We start from the raw sequence: 15,322 nt of genomic DNA on the forward strand, positions 1-15,322 counted from the left end.
ACGGACAGGAAGTCAGACCGCATTGAGAGACGGACAGGAATTCAGATCGCATTGAGAGACGGACAGGAAGTGGGACCGCATTAAGAGACGGACAGGAAGTAGCTTCTCACAAGTTACGAATGATTTATTAATGCACATTAAATAAAATCACACTTTCAGTGTTTAATAAAATAATTTGTTTTATATTATTTCAGTTTTCTTGTTTTTTTTATCACATTTCAATGAGAAAGAAAATAAGTAGAAACATTCAGAGACTTCATGGACAGAGACCTCAGACCCCATGTGACCCGAGGTGACCCCATGTGACCCCATGTGACCCGAGGTGACTCCAGGTGACCCCATGTGACCCGAGGTGACTCCAGGTGACTCCATGTGACCCTAGGTGACCCCATGTGACCCCATGTGACCCGAGGTGACTCCATGTGACCCCATGTGACTCCATGTGACCCGAGCTGACCCCATGTGACCCCATGTGACCCCATGTGACCCGAGCTGACCCCATGTGACCCCATGTGACCCGAGCTGACCCCATGTGACTCCATGTGACCCCATGTGACCCCATGTGACCCCATGTGACCCCATGTGACTCCATGTGACCCGAGCTGACCCCATGTGACCCCATGTGACCCGAGGTGACTCCATGTGACCCGAGGTGACTCCATGTGACCCCATGTGACCCCATGTGACCCGAGGTGACTCCATGTGACCCCATGTGACCCGAGCTGACCCCATGTGACTCCATGTGACCCCATGTGACCCGAGGTGACCCCATGTGACCCCATGTGACCCCATGTGACCCGAGGTGACTCCATGTGACTCCATGTGACCCCATGTGACCCCATGTTAGAAGTTGGGCTTGTGCTTCTTCACCTCCACCATGAGGTGGTGCAGGTTGATGAGCTCCGAGCGGACGGCCAGGCTGCGGAAGGCGGGCTGGTTGAGGATCTTGTGGAAGCCGTGGTAGTACTGGATCAGCTGGGTCAGGGCGCCCTGCGGCACAAACAGGAAGTGGAGTCACTTCCTGTTTGGAACTCTTCCACACAGGAAGTGACTAGAGAACTAATCAAGACAGGAAGGAGAACACAACCTTCACCAAGGAGATCCCTTCACATCATCGCATCTAAGTTCTGTGTTTTGGGACTATGGTCAACAGCTGTTGTTGTTGTTGTTGTCGTGGCTCACCTGGATGATGCTGGTTCCATTTTTGAAGTTGGTGAAGGACCTCATGACGTCCTGACTCATGGACTCCACCGACTGCTTCCACGAGCTGGAGAAGCCCCGAACCAGCTGAGTGATGCGAACTACACACACACACACACACAGAGAGAGACACACACAGGAAGTCATGTGTTGAACAGGAAGTTGTGTGTGAAACAGGAAGTCTTCTCACCTTCGTCGTTCTTCAGTCGGTCCAGCTGACCTTTCTCCATCAACGCCTCGGCCTCCTTCACGAAGGAGATCATCCCTCCGAAGGGAGGAGACAGGATCTCCTCGATGAACTCCTGGAGGAGGAGCAGGAAGAGGAGGAGCAAGAGGAGGAGGTGGAGGAGCAAGAGGAGGAGGAGCAGGGGGAGGAGGAGGAGGATAACTTGTGGTAAAAGAACTGAAGTGAAGAACAACAACTCCATGATGCAAGGCTTTTCAAAATAAAAGCTCGAGCACAAAGAGGAAGGGAGCCCAGGGGAGCTTCAGATTTCCCACAATGCACCTGTGAGGTTTACCTGAGTGCGGGCCAGGAGCAGCTGTTGGAATCCCTCCACCTCTTTGCTGTCGTCTGCCGCCCTCTCCTGGACAAACAGGGAACAACAAGCGGTTTAGAGGAGGGGGGAGGGGTCACGTGGTCACATGGTCACGTGACCCACCATGAGGACGCTGAGCATCATGTCGTAGTTGTTCATGAGGAAGATCAGCTGGTCTCTCCTGGAGGGAAACTCAGCCGCCATCTTCAGCACAAAGTTCTCCACCTCCACCTGGAACACACAGCTTCATCTTTAGGATATTATATTATTATTATTATTAATAAATATAATATTTATAATACATATTATAAAAACAACAATAATAAAAAATATTATAATAAAGTTCTCCACCTGGAACACACAGCTTAATCTTTAGGATATTATATTTTTAATAATAATAAATATAATAATAATAAATATAATAATAATAATACAGTTCTCCACATGGAACAGACAGCTACATCTCTATGATATTATTATGATTAATAATAATTAATATAACAATATTAATACATATAATAATAATACATATAATAATAAAGTTCTCCACCTGGAACACACAGCTTCATCTTAATGATAATAATAATAAATATAGTGATAAGAATAATAATTATTACTATTATATATTATGATGATGATAACAATGATTATTATTATAACAATAATATGAATAATAATGATAATCATAACATTGATACTAATGATAATAATAATACTATTAATAATATTGATAATAATACTATTATTAATGAGAATAATGAAACAGTAATAATAAAGAAAATAATAATGACAATATAATTATTAATAATGATAATTATAATATGGGGCCCCGTGTATTTCATCCGTAGTCCAATAAAATAATATATAGAATGATAATACAAATAATAATAAAAGAAAATCTACGGCACTAGATTCAGTGTGTGTGTGTGTGTGTCCCTTTGTGTGTCCCAGTGTGTGCGTGTGTCTCTTTGTGTGTCCCAGTGTGTGTGTGTGTGTGTACCAGCAGCTGTCCCAGCAGGGTGTTGGTCCTCTCGTTGGGAAACGTCTGGTTGATGCTGACGATGGCCGACGAGAACTCTGCGTAGCGACGAGTGATCTTAGGAAACAACAATAAATAAACAAACGCACAGAAACAGTGTGTGTGTGTGTGTGTGTGTGTGGCCTACGTAGTGGGGTCTGGTGTCCAGGACTCCCAGCTTCTGGGGGTCTGTGTTCCGGATGCTGTGGATGTTCATCTCCAGGATGAGCTCGAACCTCGGCCACAGCAGCTCCAGCACCGCCTCCCAGTACCTGAGCACAAGCGAGGAAGACACGCCCACAGGTGAGGAAGACACACCCACATATGAGGAAGACACGCCCACAGATGAGGAAGAGACGCTGACGAGAAGACACGCCCACAAGAGAGGAAGAGACGCCCATATGAGGAAGAAATTATAATAAATGAAAATGCATTACATTATAATACATTAAAGTTTATTAAATTATAATAAATGTAAATGCATTAAATTATAATAAATGAAAATTTATTAAATTATAATAAGTGAAAATGCATTATAATTATAATAAATGAGAGTTTATGAAGTGGACTGACTTGTCGAGGGCCGGGATGCTCCTCTTGGCCGTGACGGCCCTGAAGCGCAGCACGATGTGGATGCAGAGGAACACGGCGATGCTGTCGAAGCAGTCGGACGCGTACGCAGACAAGCTCTTCTGTAGGGGGGGAGAGGTCGATGTGAGGAGGAGGAGGAGGAGGAGCAGCAGCAGGAGCAGCTTCCTACCAGGAACATGCTGAGCGTCTTCCCCATGATGCTGTTGAACAGGTCCAGGGCCGAGTTCCCCGCCACCATGAAGAAGTCGGCCAGGAACAGGAACTCCCTGCAGCCGTTGTCCAGCAGCGCGTAGTGCTGGCTGCGGAACAGCGTCTCGTACGGGTACTGGGGGAGGGGACGCAGTTACCACGGGCCGCCACACGGGGGCGCCCTCGGCCACATTTAAAATTCACCAAGCGCTCGGTTATTACGTTTCATTTATTTAATTCACAACGCCACAGATTTTTTTTTTAAAGGAGATAATAATAAGTTAGTTAGTTAGAGTTTGGAGGACGTTTTGATGCTTTAGGGTTCGACTTGACAGGAGTCAAAGGGGTCGCGACCTTTGACGCCTGAGGTCAAAGGTCACGACCGCAACTTTCCTTTAAATGCTGAGTTTTATTTTACTTCAGTTTAGTTATTATTTCTTAATTTAGTTTCATTTCAGTTCAGTTTGAGTTTTTTCTGAATAATAATTCATATTTTATAATGTTAGTGTTCCTGAAACATTTAATATGTTTACTCCACCTGCTGGAGGACAATAATTATGGAGTCTATTTATGTTTCTAAATATTTCAGGTCGTCTTTGATACAGAGACTAATAATATTTCGTTGAACTTCTATTGTTTGCTCACGTCGGCGGCTCATTTCTTTGTTTCTTTTGGTTTCCTGTTCGTTCGTCGTGGAGCCAGAAGAACCAGTTCAGACCGGTTTACAACATATGAAAACAGCATATATAAATTACATTACATTTTGAGATAAATTACATTACATTCAATGTTGTTAAATTACAATAAATTAAATATTTTTATTATATTACATATAATTTAAATTAAATTACACTATATTTCATTTGTATTATATTAGATAAAATTAGATAAACTAAATTATATTTTACTGTTATTAAATCATAATATAATACATATTTTATGATATTAAATACAATTTAAATAACATTATATTACATATTTTATAATTTTATATTACATACAACTGAAATTCAGGAAGTTACATTATATTATATTTTACTGTTATTAAATTACAATATAAAAAATATTTTATTATATTACATAAATAACTAAATTATATTATATTTGACTGTTATTAAATTACAATGTATTAAATTACACTAATTTCATTTTAGTATATTAGATCAAATTATTAATTATATTTTACTGTTATTAAATATAATATTACATACAAATTAAATTACATTCTACTGTTATTAAATGACAACATATTAAATATTATACTAAAGTTGATCAAACTAAAGTATTTAAATGCCACTCTAGTTCTAATATATAAAACGTCATTACATCTTACTGTTGGTGGACTTTAGTTTTTGTAATACATGCTGGACAACTCTTCTGGTTTTAAGGAACAAGAGGTCTGGATGTGGACCAGGTCCCGCCTCACCCTGCTGTCCCCCCTCTGGGCCGTGTGGGGGACCAGGATGGGCCCCTCCAGCTCCGCGGGGCTCAGTACCGCCCCCCGCTGGCCCAGCGTGAAGATGGTGTTCCTGCTCCTCAGAGACGGTTTGGAGAAGAAGCCTGCAGCAGGAAGTCAAGGAAACCAGCAACAGGAAGTCTCCCCAATGCATGATGGGAAACACCGGGCTACCGACCCCAATGCATGATGGGAAACACCGGGCTCCCGACCCCAATGCATGATGGGAAACACCGGGCTACCGACCCCAATGCATGATGGGAAACACCAAGCCACCGACACCAATGCATGATGGGAAACTCCGGACTACCGACCCCAATGCATGATGGGAAACACCAAGCTACCGACCCCAATGCATGATGGGAAACTCCGGCTACCGACCCCAATGCATGTTGGGAAACACCAAGCTACCGACCCCAATGCATGATGGGAAACACCAAGCCACCGACACCAATGCATGATGGGAAACTCCAGACTACCGACCCCAATGCATGATGGGAAACACCAAGCTACCGACCCCAATGCATGATGGGAAACACCAAGCCACCGACACCAATGCATGATGGGAAACACCAAGCTACCGACCCCAATGCATGATGGGAAACACCGGGCTACCGACCCCAATGCATGATGGGAAACACCAAGCTACCGACCCCAATGCATGATGGGAAACACCAAGCCCCCGACACCAATGCATGATGGGAAACACCAAGCTACCGACCCCAATGCATGATGGGAAACACCGGGCTACCGACCCCAATGCATGATGGGAAACACCAAGCCCCGACCCCAATGCATGATGGGAAACACCAAGCCCCCGACACCAATGCATGATGGGAAACTCCGGGCTACCGACCCCAATGCATGATGGGAAACACCAAGCTACCGACCCCAATGCATGATGGGGAAACACCAAGCCCCCGACACCAATGCATGATGGGAAACTCCGGACTACCGACACCAATGCATGATGGGAAACACCAAGCTACCGACCCCAATGCATGATGGGAAACACCAAGCCACCGACACCAATGCATGATGGGAAACTCCAAGCCGACACCAATGCATGATGGGAAACTCCGGACTACCGACCCCAATGCATGATAGGAAACACCAAGCCACCGACACCAATGCATGATGGGAAACTCCGGACTACCGACCCCAATGCATGATAGGAAACACCAAGCCACCGACACCAATGCATGATGGGAAACTCCGGACTACCGACCCCAATGCATGATGGGAAACTCCGGACTACCGACCCCAATGCATGATGGGAAACACCAAGCCACCGACACCAATGCATGATGGGAAACTCCGGACTACCGACACCAATGCATGATGGGAAACTCCGGACTACCGACCCCAATGCATGATGGGAAACACCAAGCCACCGACACCAATGCATGATGGGAAACTCCGGACTACTGACCCCAATGCATGATGGGAAACACCGGGCTACCGACACCAATGCATGATAGGAAACACCAAGCCACCGACACCAATGCATGATGGGAAACTCCGGACTACCGACCCCAATGCATGATGGGAAACACCGGGCTACCGACCCCAATGCATGATGGGAAACATCGGGCTACTTGAAGAATAATTCAGTGCAATTGTAAAATTATGAAACAACGGTTCCATTTAAAAACAAATCCTGTGATTAATAATAATATTAATACAAATACAAATAATATTAATAATAAAATATAATCTAAAAAAATAATTAGAATAATACATAATAAATATACATAACAATATTAATAACAATAATACTATTAATAATGCTAATACAAATAATAACAAATATTATTTCTAATAAAAGTAATATCAATAAAAAAAAAATACAATACATATAATATATACATATAATATATATAAATACATATAAATACACACAAGACCCGGTGTTTAAACTACAGGTTTAAAGTTCTACAGCTTTTCTTCAGACGTAAATATGAAATCCTTCCTGAAGCGAGCGGGTTGAACAGGTGAGTCCAAAAGGTGAACATGTGTGTTATGTGAACAAATGTGTGTTATGTGGACATATGCGTGTGTGTGTGTTATGTGGACGTGTGTGTGCGTGTTATGTGTGTTATGTGGATGTGTGTGTTATGTGGACGTGTGTGTGTGTGCCGGAGGGTCAGAGGATTACTGATCGCTTTAGAGACAGTTAATGAGCAGGTTGGTGTGTTTTTGGTATTCTGTGACGCACACACACACGCGTGATCCTCACACCTGTTGAACTAGGCCATCAAACACACACACACACTGGGCGTAACCGAGTTCCTCTCGTTGCTTGGCGAGGAGCCAACAAACACCCAGTGGAAGTGAAGCGAGACGTCCGATTGGATCATAGCCAAAGTAACACACACACACACAAGGAAGGATATCTTTCTTGGCCGTGTCTTCGACTCCCATCAGGTCGTCTTTGTCTGCCACTTCCTCGTACTGAAGGGACCATGAGAGGATTTAAATATAAATAAATGAGTGTCATTAGAAAATGAGGAAACGAGCTGTGAAGAGGGCGGCGGTGCCGCTCTGACCTGCACTTTGAGCAACCTGCCGCTGTAGGACTTGAAGTAGCTGTAGTAGATCTTACTCATCGTGTCCACGTACTCGTCTCGGATCTCCTTCGCCACCGTCCTCTCATTGGCCAGAAGGAACTGGTAGAAGAACCTGGAGGGGAAGAGTCATGTGACGTCGATGAGGTCACGTTGTGACTCCTCCCCTAATATGAGAGAAGAGTCATGTGATGTCGATGAGGTCACGTTGTGACTCCTCCCCTAATATGAGAGAAGAGTCATGTGATGTCGATGAGGTCACGTTGTGACTCCTCCCCTAATATGAGAGAAGAGTCATGTGACGTCGATGAGGTCACGTTGTGACTCCTCCCCTAATATGAGAGAAGAGTCATGTGACGTCGATGAGGTCACGTTGTGACTCCTCCCCTAATATGAGAGAAGAGTCATGTGATGTCGATGAGGTCACGCTGTGACTCCTCCCCTAATGTGAGAGAAGAGTCATGTGACGTCGATGAGGTCACGCTGTGACTCCTCCCCTAATGTGAGAGAAGAGTCATGTGACGTCGAAGAGGTCACGTTGTGACTCCTCCCCTAATGTGAGAGAAGAGTCATGTGACGTCGAAGAGGTCACGTTGTGACTCCTCCCCTAATGTGAGAGAAGAGTCATGTGACGTCGAAGAGGTCACGTTGTGACTCCTCCCCTAATGTGAGAGAAGAGTCATGTGATGTCGATGAGGTCACGCTGTGACTCCTCCCCTAATATGAGAGAAGAGTCATGTGACGTCGAAGAGGTCACGTTGTGACTCCTCCCCTAATGTGAGAGAAGAGTCATGTGACGTCGAAGAGGTCACATTGTGACTCCTCCCCTAATGTGAGAGAAGAGTCATGTGACGCCGATGAGGTCACGCCAGACTCCTCCCCTAATGTGAGAGAAGAGTCATGTGACGTCGAAGAGGTCACGTTGTGACTCCTCCCCTAATGTGAGAGAAGAGTCATGTGACGTCGAAGAGGTCACGTTGTGACTCCTCCCCTAATGTGAGAGAAGAGTCATGTGACGTCAATGAGGTCATGTTGTGACTCCTCCTCTAATGTAAGTGAAGAGTCATGTGATGTCGATGAGGTCACGTTGTGACTCCTCCTCTAATGTAAGTGAAGAGTCATGTGACGTCGATGAGGTCACGTTGTGACTCCTCCCCTAATGTGAGGGGCGGGGCTTCACCTGAACTTCAGCAGTGTGTTCTGGGGGATCTGGTAGTTGGTCATGGGCTTCCTGAAGGAGTAGATCTTCTGGAGGATGAACTCTCGGATCTTCGACACGGCCTGAAGGAAGACGAAACCGCTAAAACCCCCAAATGACATCTACAAGAGAGGCTGTGGTTCTGCTGGGTTCTGCACCTTGAGCTTCAGCCGGTCCACGATGTCCTGGATGTCGGAGCAGGCCAGCGTCTCCCTGAAGCTCAGCTCCTTAGCGAAGTTGATCTTGTTGTTGAGCTCGTGGAGCTGCTCCAGGAACTCCTGCTCCGTCACGGGGCTGTCCAGGATGGAGCTGCATGGGGGGGGCACGTCAGACCCTCAGAGACCACCACACTACCCGCCACTCCCCCACTCACGAGATCATGGCCCCGGGCACCACCAGCTCGTCCACCAGCTGGCTGAGGTGGCTGCGCACCGCCTGCCGGTTCTTCAGCCGCACGTTCATGCTGACGGACTGCTGCTGCAGCGTCTGGATCTCACTGCTGATGGAGGACAGGTCGCTCTGGAAGCCGCTCAGCATGCCCTCCATGCGCTGGGGAGACAAACGCATCAGGGCCTCTATACAACCGGAGGAGGCGCCCCCTGGTGGGCAGGGGAGAGAATGCAGCTTTAACTCATGAAGCATTGACTTCTATACAACCAGAGGAGTCGCCCCCTGGTGGTCAGGAGAGAGAATGCAGCTTTAACACATGAAACATAAACTTCTATACAACCAGATGAGTCGCCCCCTGGTGGTCAGGGGAGAGAATGCAGCTTTAACATATGAAGCAGACTGACTCTACAACCAGATGAGTCGCCCCCTGGTGGTCAGGGGAGAGAATGCAGCTTTAACACATGAAGCAGAGACTTCTATACAACCAGATGAGTCGCCCCCTGGTGGTCAGGGGAGAGAATGCAGCTTTAACATATGAAGCATAGACTTCTCTACAACCAGAGGAGTCGCCCCCTGGTGGTCAGGGGAGAGAATGCAGCTTTAACACATGAAGCAGAGACTTCTATACAACCGGAGGAGGCGCCCCCTGGTGGGCAGGGGAGAGAATGCAGCTTTAACACATGAAGCATAGACTTCTATACAACCGGAGGAGGCGCCCCCTGGTGGTCAGGAGAGAGAATGCAGCTTTAACACATGAAACATAAACTTCTATACAACCAGATGAGTCGCCCCCTGGTGGTCAGGGGAGAGAATGCAGCTTTAACACATGAAGCATAGACTTCTCTACAACCAGAGGAGTCGCCCCCTGGTGGTCAAGGGAGAGAATGCAGCTTTAACACATGAAGCATATACTTCTATACAACCAGAGGAGTCGCCCCCTGGTGGGCAGGGGAGAGAATGCAGCTTTAACTCATGAAGCATAGACTTCTATACAACCAGAGGGGTCTCAGGAGAGAGAATGCCGCCTGGTGCATTGTGGGTCTCACCTCCAGTATGGAGTCACAGGCGGTGATCTGGTTGTGCAGGAGAGCGATGTTTTGACTCTCTTTGATGTCTGACGGGTGAACGGTCAGGAAAATAAACAACAACAACAACCTCTCGAAATATTCATAGAATGTTTGAATTAAAAAAACTAAATGATGATAATGATGATGCCGATGATGATGAAGCACCGGGCTGAAGGACAGGATACAGTCTTTGATGGACGCCTGTTCGATCCTCTGTAGCTCCGCCTCCACCTGCTTGGAGTACTGCCGGAGGTCCACGCCCTGCACACAGAGCACACGTTCAGGTGGTCCACTCCGGACTCACAGACGTCCGAGTGTGGACACGGAGCGCTCACCGTTCTGAGCGCCTCCTTCACGAGGTCGTCCTCCAGGTTGGCCTGGATGTGAACTGCAGAGGAGACACAGGTCAGCTCTTAAAGCTACAGCATCTTCAACAAGATACATGAGCTGAAACTCTTAAAGCTACAGCGTCTTCAACAAGATACATGAGCTGAAACTCTTAAAGCTACAGCGTCTTCAACAAGATACATGAGCTGAAACTCTTAAAGCTACAGCGTCTTCAACAAGATACATGAGCTGAAACTTTTAAGGCTACAGTTTCTTCAAAACAATACATGAGCTGAAACTCAAATAGAAAAAGTAGTGTGATTTAAAATGTTGAAATATATATATATATGTAAATAATATATTTTATTTAAATTAAATATACATAAATACATTTTATTTAAAGTAAATATATATAAATATATTTTATGTGGCCTTACTACTTAAATAAAGATAATACAAATTTAAGTAAAATATTGTTTTAAATTATAAATAAAATTGAATTTAAATTAAATATATTTCTATAATAAATGCTAGAAAAAAAGAGACGTCTTTCTTTATATATGTATTTAAATATATTGTTATATATATATATTAATTTTTTTCAAGAAGTTTTTTCTTTTTTTATTGTTTATATTACTTTTTTATATCCAGTTCCTCTGCCTCCTTATCTTATTAATTATTCATATATTACATATTTCAATAAGCTGTTTAGCTGCCGGTTTTTCCTTCATATGAAACATGAACAGTAAACGTTGTCTTACTACTTAAAAAAAGAAAGAAATAATACAAATGTAACTAAAATGTAAAACGTTGTATAAATTAAATTGAAATTAATTATCTAAATATATTTTCTATGACAAATTTAAAAAATGATATATATATATATACAGTATATATAATTTTTTTCAAGAAAATGTATTTATTTATTTTAATATGTGATATAGAATTTTTTTTATCAGGTCCCTCTGCCTCCTTATATTATAAATTCTTAATACATTACATATTTCAATGAAACATGTATGTAAACGTGGCCTTACTGTCCACTTCGTCCAGGATGAACTCGTCCGTGGTGAGGTCCAGCTCCCCCAGGTTCAGGTTGGGCATTTCTCCATCAGTGTTCTAGAAAAGCAAACAGCAGAGGAGAATGAACGTCTAATAATTTATCTTGTAAGTTTACGCCTATAATGATAGTTCAACTCTACTATTCCCCAAATTAAAATGATGTTTTCTTATGATGTGCTAATACGTTTGATTTTAAATTGTAACATGAATAATACAATCCGTCAAATAACCGTATATTCCCATTTTTATTTAAGTTTCTACGTTGAATCTTACCAGAATTACCAAATGGTGCCAGTTTCATTAATAAACAGAAGAAATGCGACAGAATAAAAATATAAATAAATAGCAACAAAAGAATAATAATGACCAATCGTAAATAAATAATACTGACATTTCTGCGAAATAAAAACACAAGAATAAAGTAAAGAAATTATTTTTTATAGTTTCTAAAATTAAAAAAATAAAATACAAAAACGACGATTAAATACAAGAGTACAAATAAAAAGTGTATATACTGACTGACAGTAGTACATGAGGAAGATAATCTGTTAAAAAAAATTATAAACATATACATATACATAGACATTTCATTTGAGTTAAAATACACCTTTAACAGAAAAAACGCTTTTCCTGTCACATTTTTTAAGCTCTTCAGTCAGATGAACGTGACGTCACATCTCGTAATGATGCCAGTGAACAGGAAACGGGAACGAAAAACAGCGAATAAACAGTCGTATGTTTTATTTAGCTTCACTACAAATGAAGCTGTAAGTACTCAGACGTCACCTCGTCTTGTAAATACGCCATGGCCATGTCGGTCGAGTTTCCGGCTGTGTTTACATCGAGCCCAGCTCCAACGGCTGCAGCAGCTACGTCCACCATTACGGCGAATTCACCCCGACGTCATATAGCAAAAAGAAAATGAAGGGTCAGTTCCGCCTTGTTGGCCCCTTTAGTTTAGTTTTACAGAAACAAGCTACTAATATTACTATGTATCAAGTGAATCAAATTAAAATGTTTCTTTAATATCAATTTAGCGAGACTACGTTAACATTGCTATGAATATATATTATTTAGTTTTTTATTTGCGCCGGTGTTCAATTATCTCGCCGGATGGATTAAAAACGGCGCACCGACTTCCGTTCTCCGACGTGAACAAACTCTCGCGAGAACCTTGCGGCTTCCTCTTCGCTCGGAACCTACTTCCAAGATGGTGAGTGTGTTTTCTGTCATCCCGATATCGGTTTCAAATCTTCAATCATCTCGCTCCTAACACTCTCGTTTATTAACTTTGCAGCCTTAATAAATTCTGTACAATTTGAGCGAGCGAACCGATGTTGAATTGTTTGGATATTGGTTGGAAATCGGAGTTTTAACGCAGTTTCAGTGTCTGCTGCGCTGAGCCGTACGGACACACTGGTTACGTATTTTCTGTCTTCACAACGTTATGAACGTGTTTCCTCCCGGTGAGAGCAGAGCTGCCTCCGGGCCGCGGCTCCACGGGGCCGGCGTCTACAAACAGAAACACCGGGTCATATTGTGAAGGCGGTTAGCTTGTAGCTTCATACGTTCTCACGGCATCACTCCGGCGGGGAGACAAGTCCGCGTTACACCGGCGGACACGCCGCTGCAGCCGGACCTGGTGGTTCTGGTGGTTCTGGCTGTGTTTCTATGGACTTTTAAGTAGTTTTTGAAGTTGGAAGATGTTGGAAACTAACTGGAGCTAAAGTGTTTCTGCAGAGGCTCATGTTCGAATATTAACCACGAGAAGACTCTTTAAGATGAGTGTTGGAGATTGAATGTGTTAAATCATTATTATATTAGCTTAAGCTGCAAGTTAATTTGTTCCTGTTTCTCATGTGAGATAGATCTGGTGGCTGAAGTATGAAACATGGGTGTCTGCAGCTTTTGATGAGCATTGTGTCCCGTGTGTGTGTGTGTGTGTGTATACATGTTGTGTGTATACATTTTGTAATGCAGCTGTGCTCTTGTGTTTTCAGTCTCTGGTCATTCCTGAGAAGTTCCAGCACATTCTTCGTGTTCTTAACACGAACATCGATGGCAGGAGGAAAATCGCCTTCGCCATCACCGCCATCAAGGTGAGTTCCTCTGTAGAACCTCGCGGGCGCCTCGCCGGTACCTGAATGATGATAACAACGAGCGCTGCGTCTGGTCTCAGGGGGTCGGCAGACGTTACGCTCACGTGGTCCTGAGGAAGGCCGACATCGACCTCAACAAACGGGCCGGAGAGCTGAGCGACGACGAGGTGAGGACCGCCGCCTGAGCCGCCGCGCGGGTTCTCCACGGGGAACCGTCGCTGACGGTTTGTTTCCTCAGGTGGAGCGTGTGGTGACCATCATGCAGAACCCTCGCCAGTACAAAATCCCCGACTGGTTCCTCAACAGGCAGAAGGACATCAAGGACGGCAAATACAGCCAGGTGGGTCCAGAGTAGAGATGCACCGATCAGGTTTTTGGTGCCGATCACCGAAATCAGTATCTGCCGATCCGATAATACCGATCACGGTGTCGATTGAAGCATTCTATTTATTGTGTAGCATTATTGCCTAAGACTATGAGGAAATACATATATAAAGCAACTCAAACATTAAAGAAATTACAGATTTCTTTAAACATTTATGACTTACTTTGAAAAATGTCCTAATCGATACATTAAAATAGTTTGATTGCTATTGTAGGGGATTTCAGATATGTATGGAACACATCTGCATCATTCATTTCCTGGAACTCTTGGGGAAATCTATTTACAGGACTTTTTTTAACATACAAAAGTCTCACTTATTTTTTATAAACTCTTCCTTGGTACAGTAAAAATGTTTTAATGTTAGCATAATTTAAGCTAAATCTCAGAAACGATCTCTAAAGATACAAAATCAGTTCATTGTTTACTTTGATATGTTAGTGTATGATTTGTCGACATCTTATTTTGAAAAACGGATGTTTCACGTGGTTCTTTCCGCTAACTTTATTAAAACCCTCCGATGGAATGTGTTTAGCGTGAGCATCAGTCTATAGGGGCTCAGAGCCTCAGACATGTGAGTCGGCTGAGTCGACCCAGAGATTCAACTCGGGGGACGGGGAGCCGCTCGGTGGTGAGGATCCCCTCTGACCTCTCACTCTGCGGCCCTCGCCGGGCGCATCGTCTCCGTTGCGCGGCGATTGAAACGTCTCTGATAGTTCTCGCAGATGTTACGTCATCTGATCGGCCGTGTTGAGAACGCCGATCAAAACCGATAATGGGAATATCGGCCGATATGGATCGGCGCATCCCTAGTCCAGAGCGCCGCTGGTCACGTGACATCACGCCGTGGTCACCGCATGGCACTTCCAGGGGAACACGACTGCTCCACGGCGCTCACGGTGACCGCCTCTCTGTTTCAGGTCCTCGCCAACGGTCTGGACAACAAGCTGAGAGAAGATCTGGAGAGGCTGAAGAAGATCAGGGCTCACCGCGGGCTGCGGCACTTCTGGGGGTAAGACCTGTGTGTGAGAGACGCTTGTCGAGGCGTTGCCGTTCTAACGCTCACGTCTTCTCTCCTCCAGTCTGCGTGTGCGTGGTCAACACACCAAGACCACCGGGCGCCGCGGTCGCACCGTGGGCGTGTCCAAGAAGAAGTAAACGCCGCTTCCCTTTGTTCAATAAAAAGCTCAAAATCCACTCGTGCCGTTTCATTGTTTTGAACTTTTTAAATCAAAAT

At 44.4% G+C, this 15,322-nt stretch overlaps 2 protein-coding genes across 2 annotated transcripts; one reads left to right on the plus strand and one right to left on the minus strand.

The window, feature by feature from the left end:
* Positions 1 to 99: 99 nt before the first annotated feature.
* On the minus strand, positions 100 to 12,515 carry vps52 (VPS52 subunit of GARP complex). The gene is made up of 20 exons (XM_056443490.1): positions 12,391 to 12,515; positions 11,580 to 11,661; positions 10,551 to 10,603; positions 10,401 to 10,476; positions 10,195 to 10,262; positions 9,132 to 9,307; positions 8,917 to 9,067; positions 8,741 to 8,841; positions 7,543 to 7,675; positions 7,390 to 7,447; positions 4,964 to 5,097; positions 3,518 to 3,673; positions 3,331 to 3,449; positions 2,906 to 3,029; positions 2,740 to 2,835; positions 1,863 to 1,970; positions 1,722 to 1,787; positions 1,391 to 1,502; positions 1,183 to 1,301; positions 100 to 990 (listed from the first exon to the last, which is right to left on the minus strand). The coding sequence occupies exons 1-20, from the start codon at positions 12,484 to 12,486 to the stop codon at positions 844 to 846; spliced, it is 2,175 nt and encodes a 724-aa protein (XP_056299465.1). The 5' UTR covers positions 12,487 to 12,515; the 3' UTR covers positions 100 to 843.
* Positions 12,516 to 12,799: 284 nt separating this feature from the next.
* rps18 (ribosomal protein S18) lies at positions 12,800 to 15,282 on the plus strand. The gene is made up of 6 exons (XM_056411314.1): positions 12,800 to 12,817; positions 13,605 to 13,703; positions 13,784 to 13,870; positions 13,942 to 14,043; positions 15,006 to 15,097; positions 15,168 to 15,282. Exons 1-6 carry the CDS (start codon positions 12,815 to 12,817, stop codon positions 15,241 to 15,243), a joined length of 459 nt encoding a protein of 152 aa, XP_056267289.1. The 5' UTR covers positions 12,800 to 12,814; the 3' UTR covers positions 15,244 to 15,282.
* Positions 15,283 to 15,322: the final 40 nt, after the last annotated feature.

The sequence above is a fragment of the Pseudoliparis swirei genome, chromosome 1, assembly GCF_029220125.1.
Source record: "Pseudoliparis swirei isolate HS2019 ecotype Mariana Trench chromosome 1, NWPU_hadal_v1, whole genome shotgun sequence".
Classification (NCBI taxonomy): domain Eukaryota; kingdom Metazoa; phylum Chordata; class Actinopteri; order Perciformes; family Liparidae; genus Pseudoliparis; species Pseudoliparis swirei.

Bases quoted from the DNA above. Each gene is read 5' to 3' on its own strand.
- vps52 (XM_056443490.1), bottom strand. From the start codon at position 12,486: ATGGTGGACGTAGCTGCTGCAGCCGTTGGAGCTGGGCTCGATGTAAAC. The intron at 9,068-9,131 runs GTGAGTGGGGGA...CCCCCCATGCAG, and splicing joins GTGCCCGGGGCCATGATCTC to CTCCATCCTGGACAGCCCCG. The intron at 3,030-3,330 runs GTCAGTCCACTT...GCTTGTGCTCAG, and splicing joins AGCATCCCGGCCCTCGACAA to GTACTGGGAGGCGGTGCTGG.
- rps18 (XM_056411314.1), top strand. The intron at 13,704-13,783 runs GTGAGTTCCTCT...GTCTGGTCTCAG, and splicing joins TCGCCATCACCGCCATCAAG to GGGGTCGGCAGACGTTACGC. The intron at 14,044-15,005 runs GTGGGTCCAGAG...TCTCTGTTTCAG, and splicing joins AGGACGGCAAATACAGCCAG to GTCCTCGCCAACGGTCTGGA.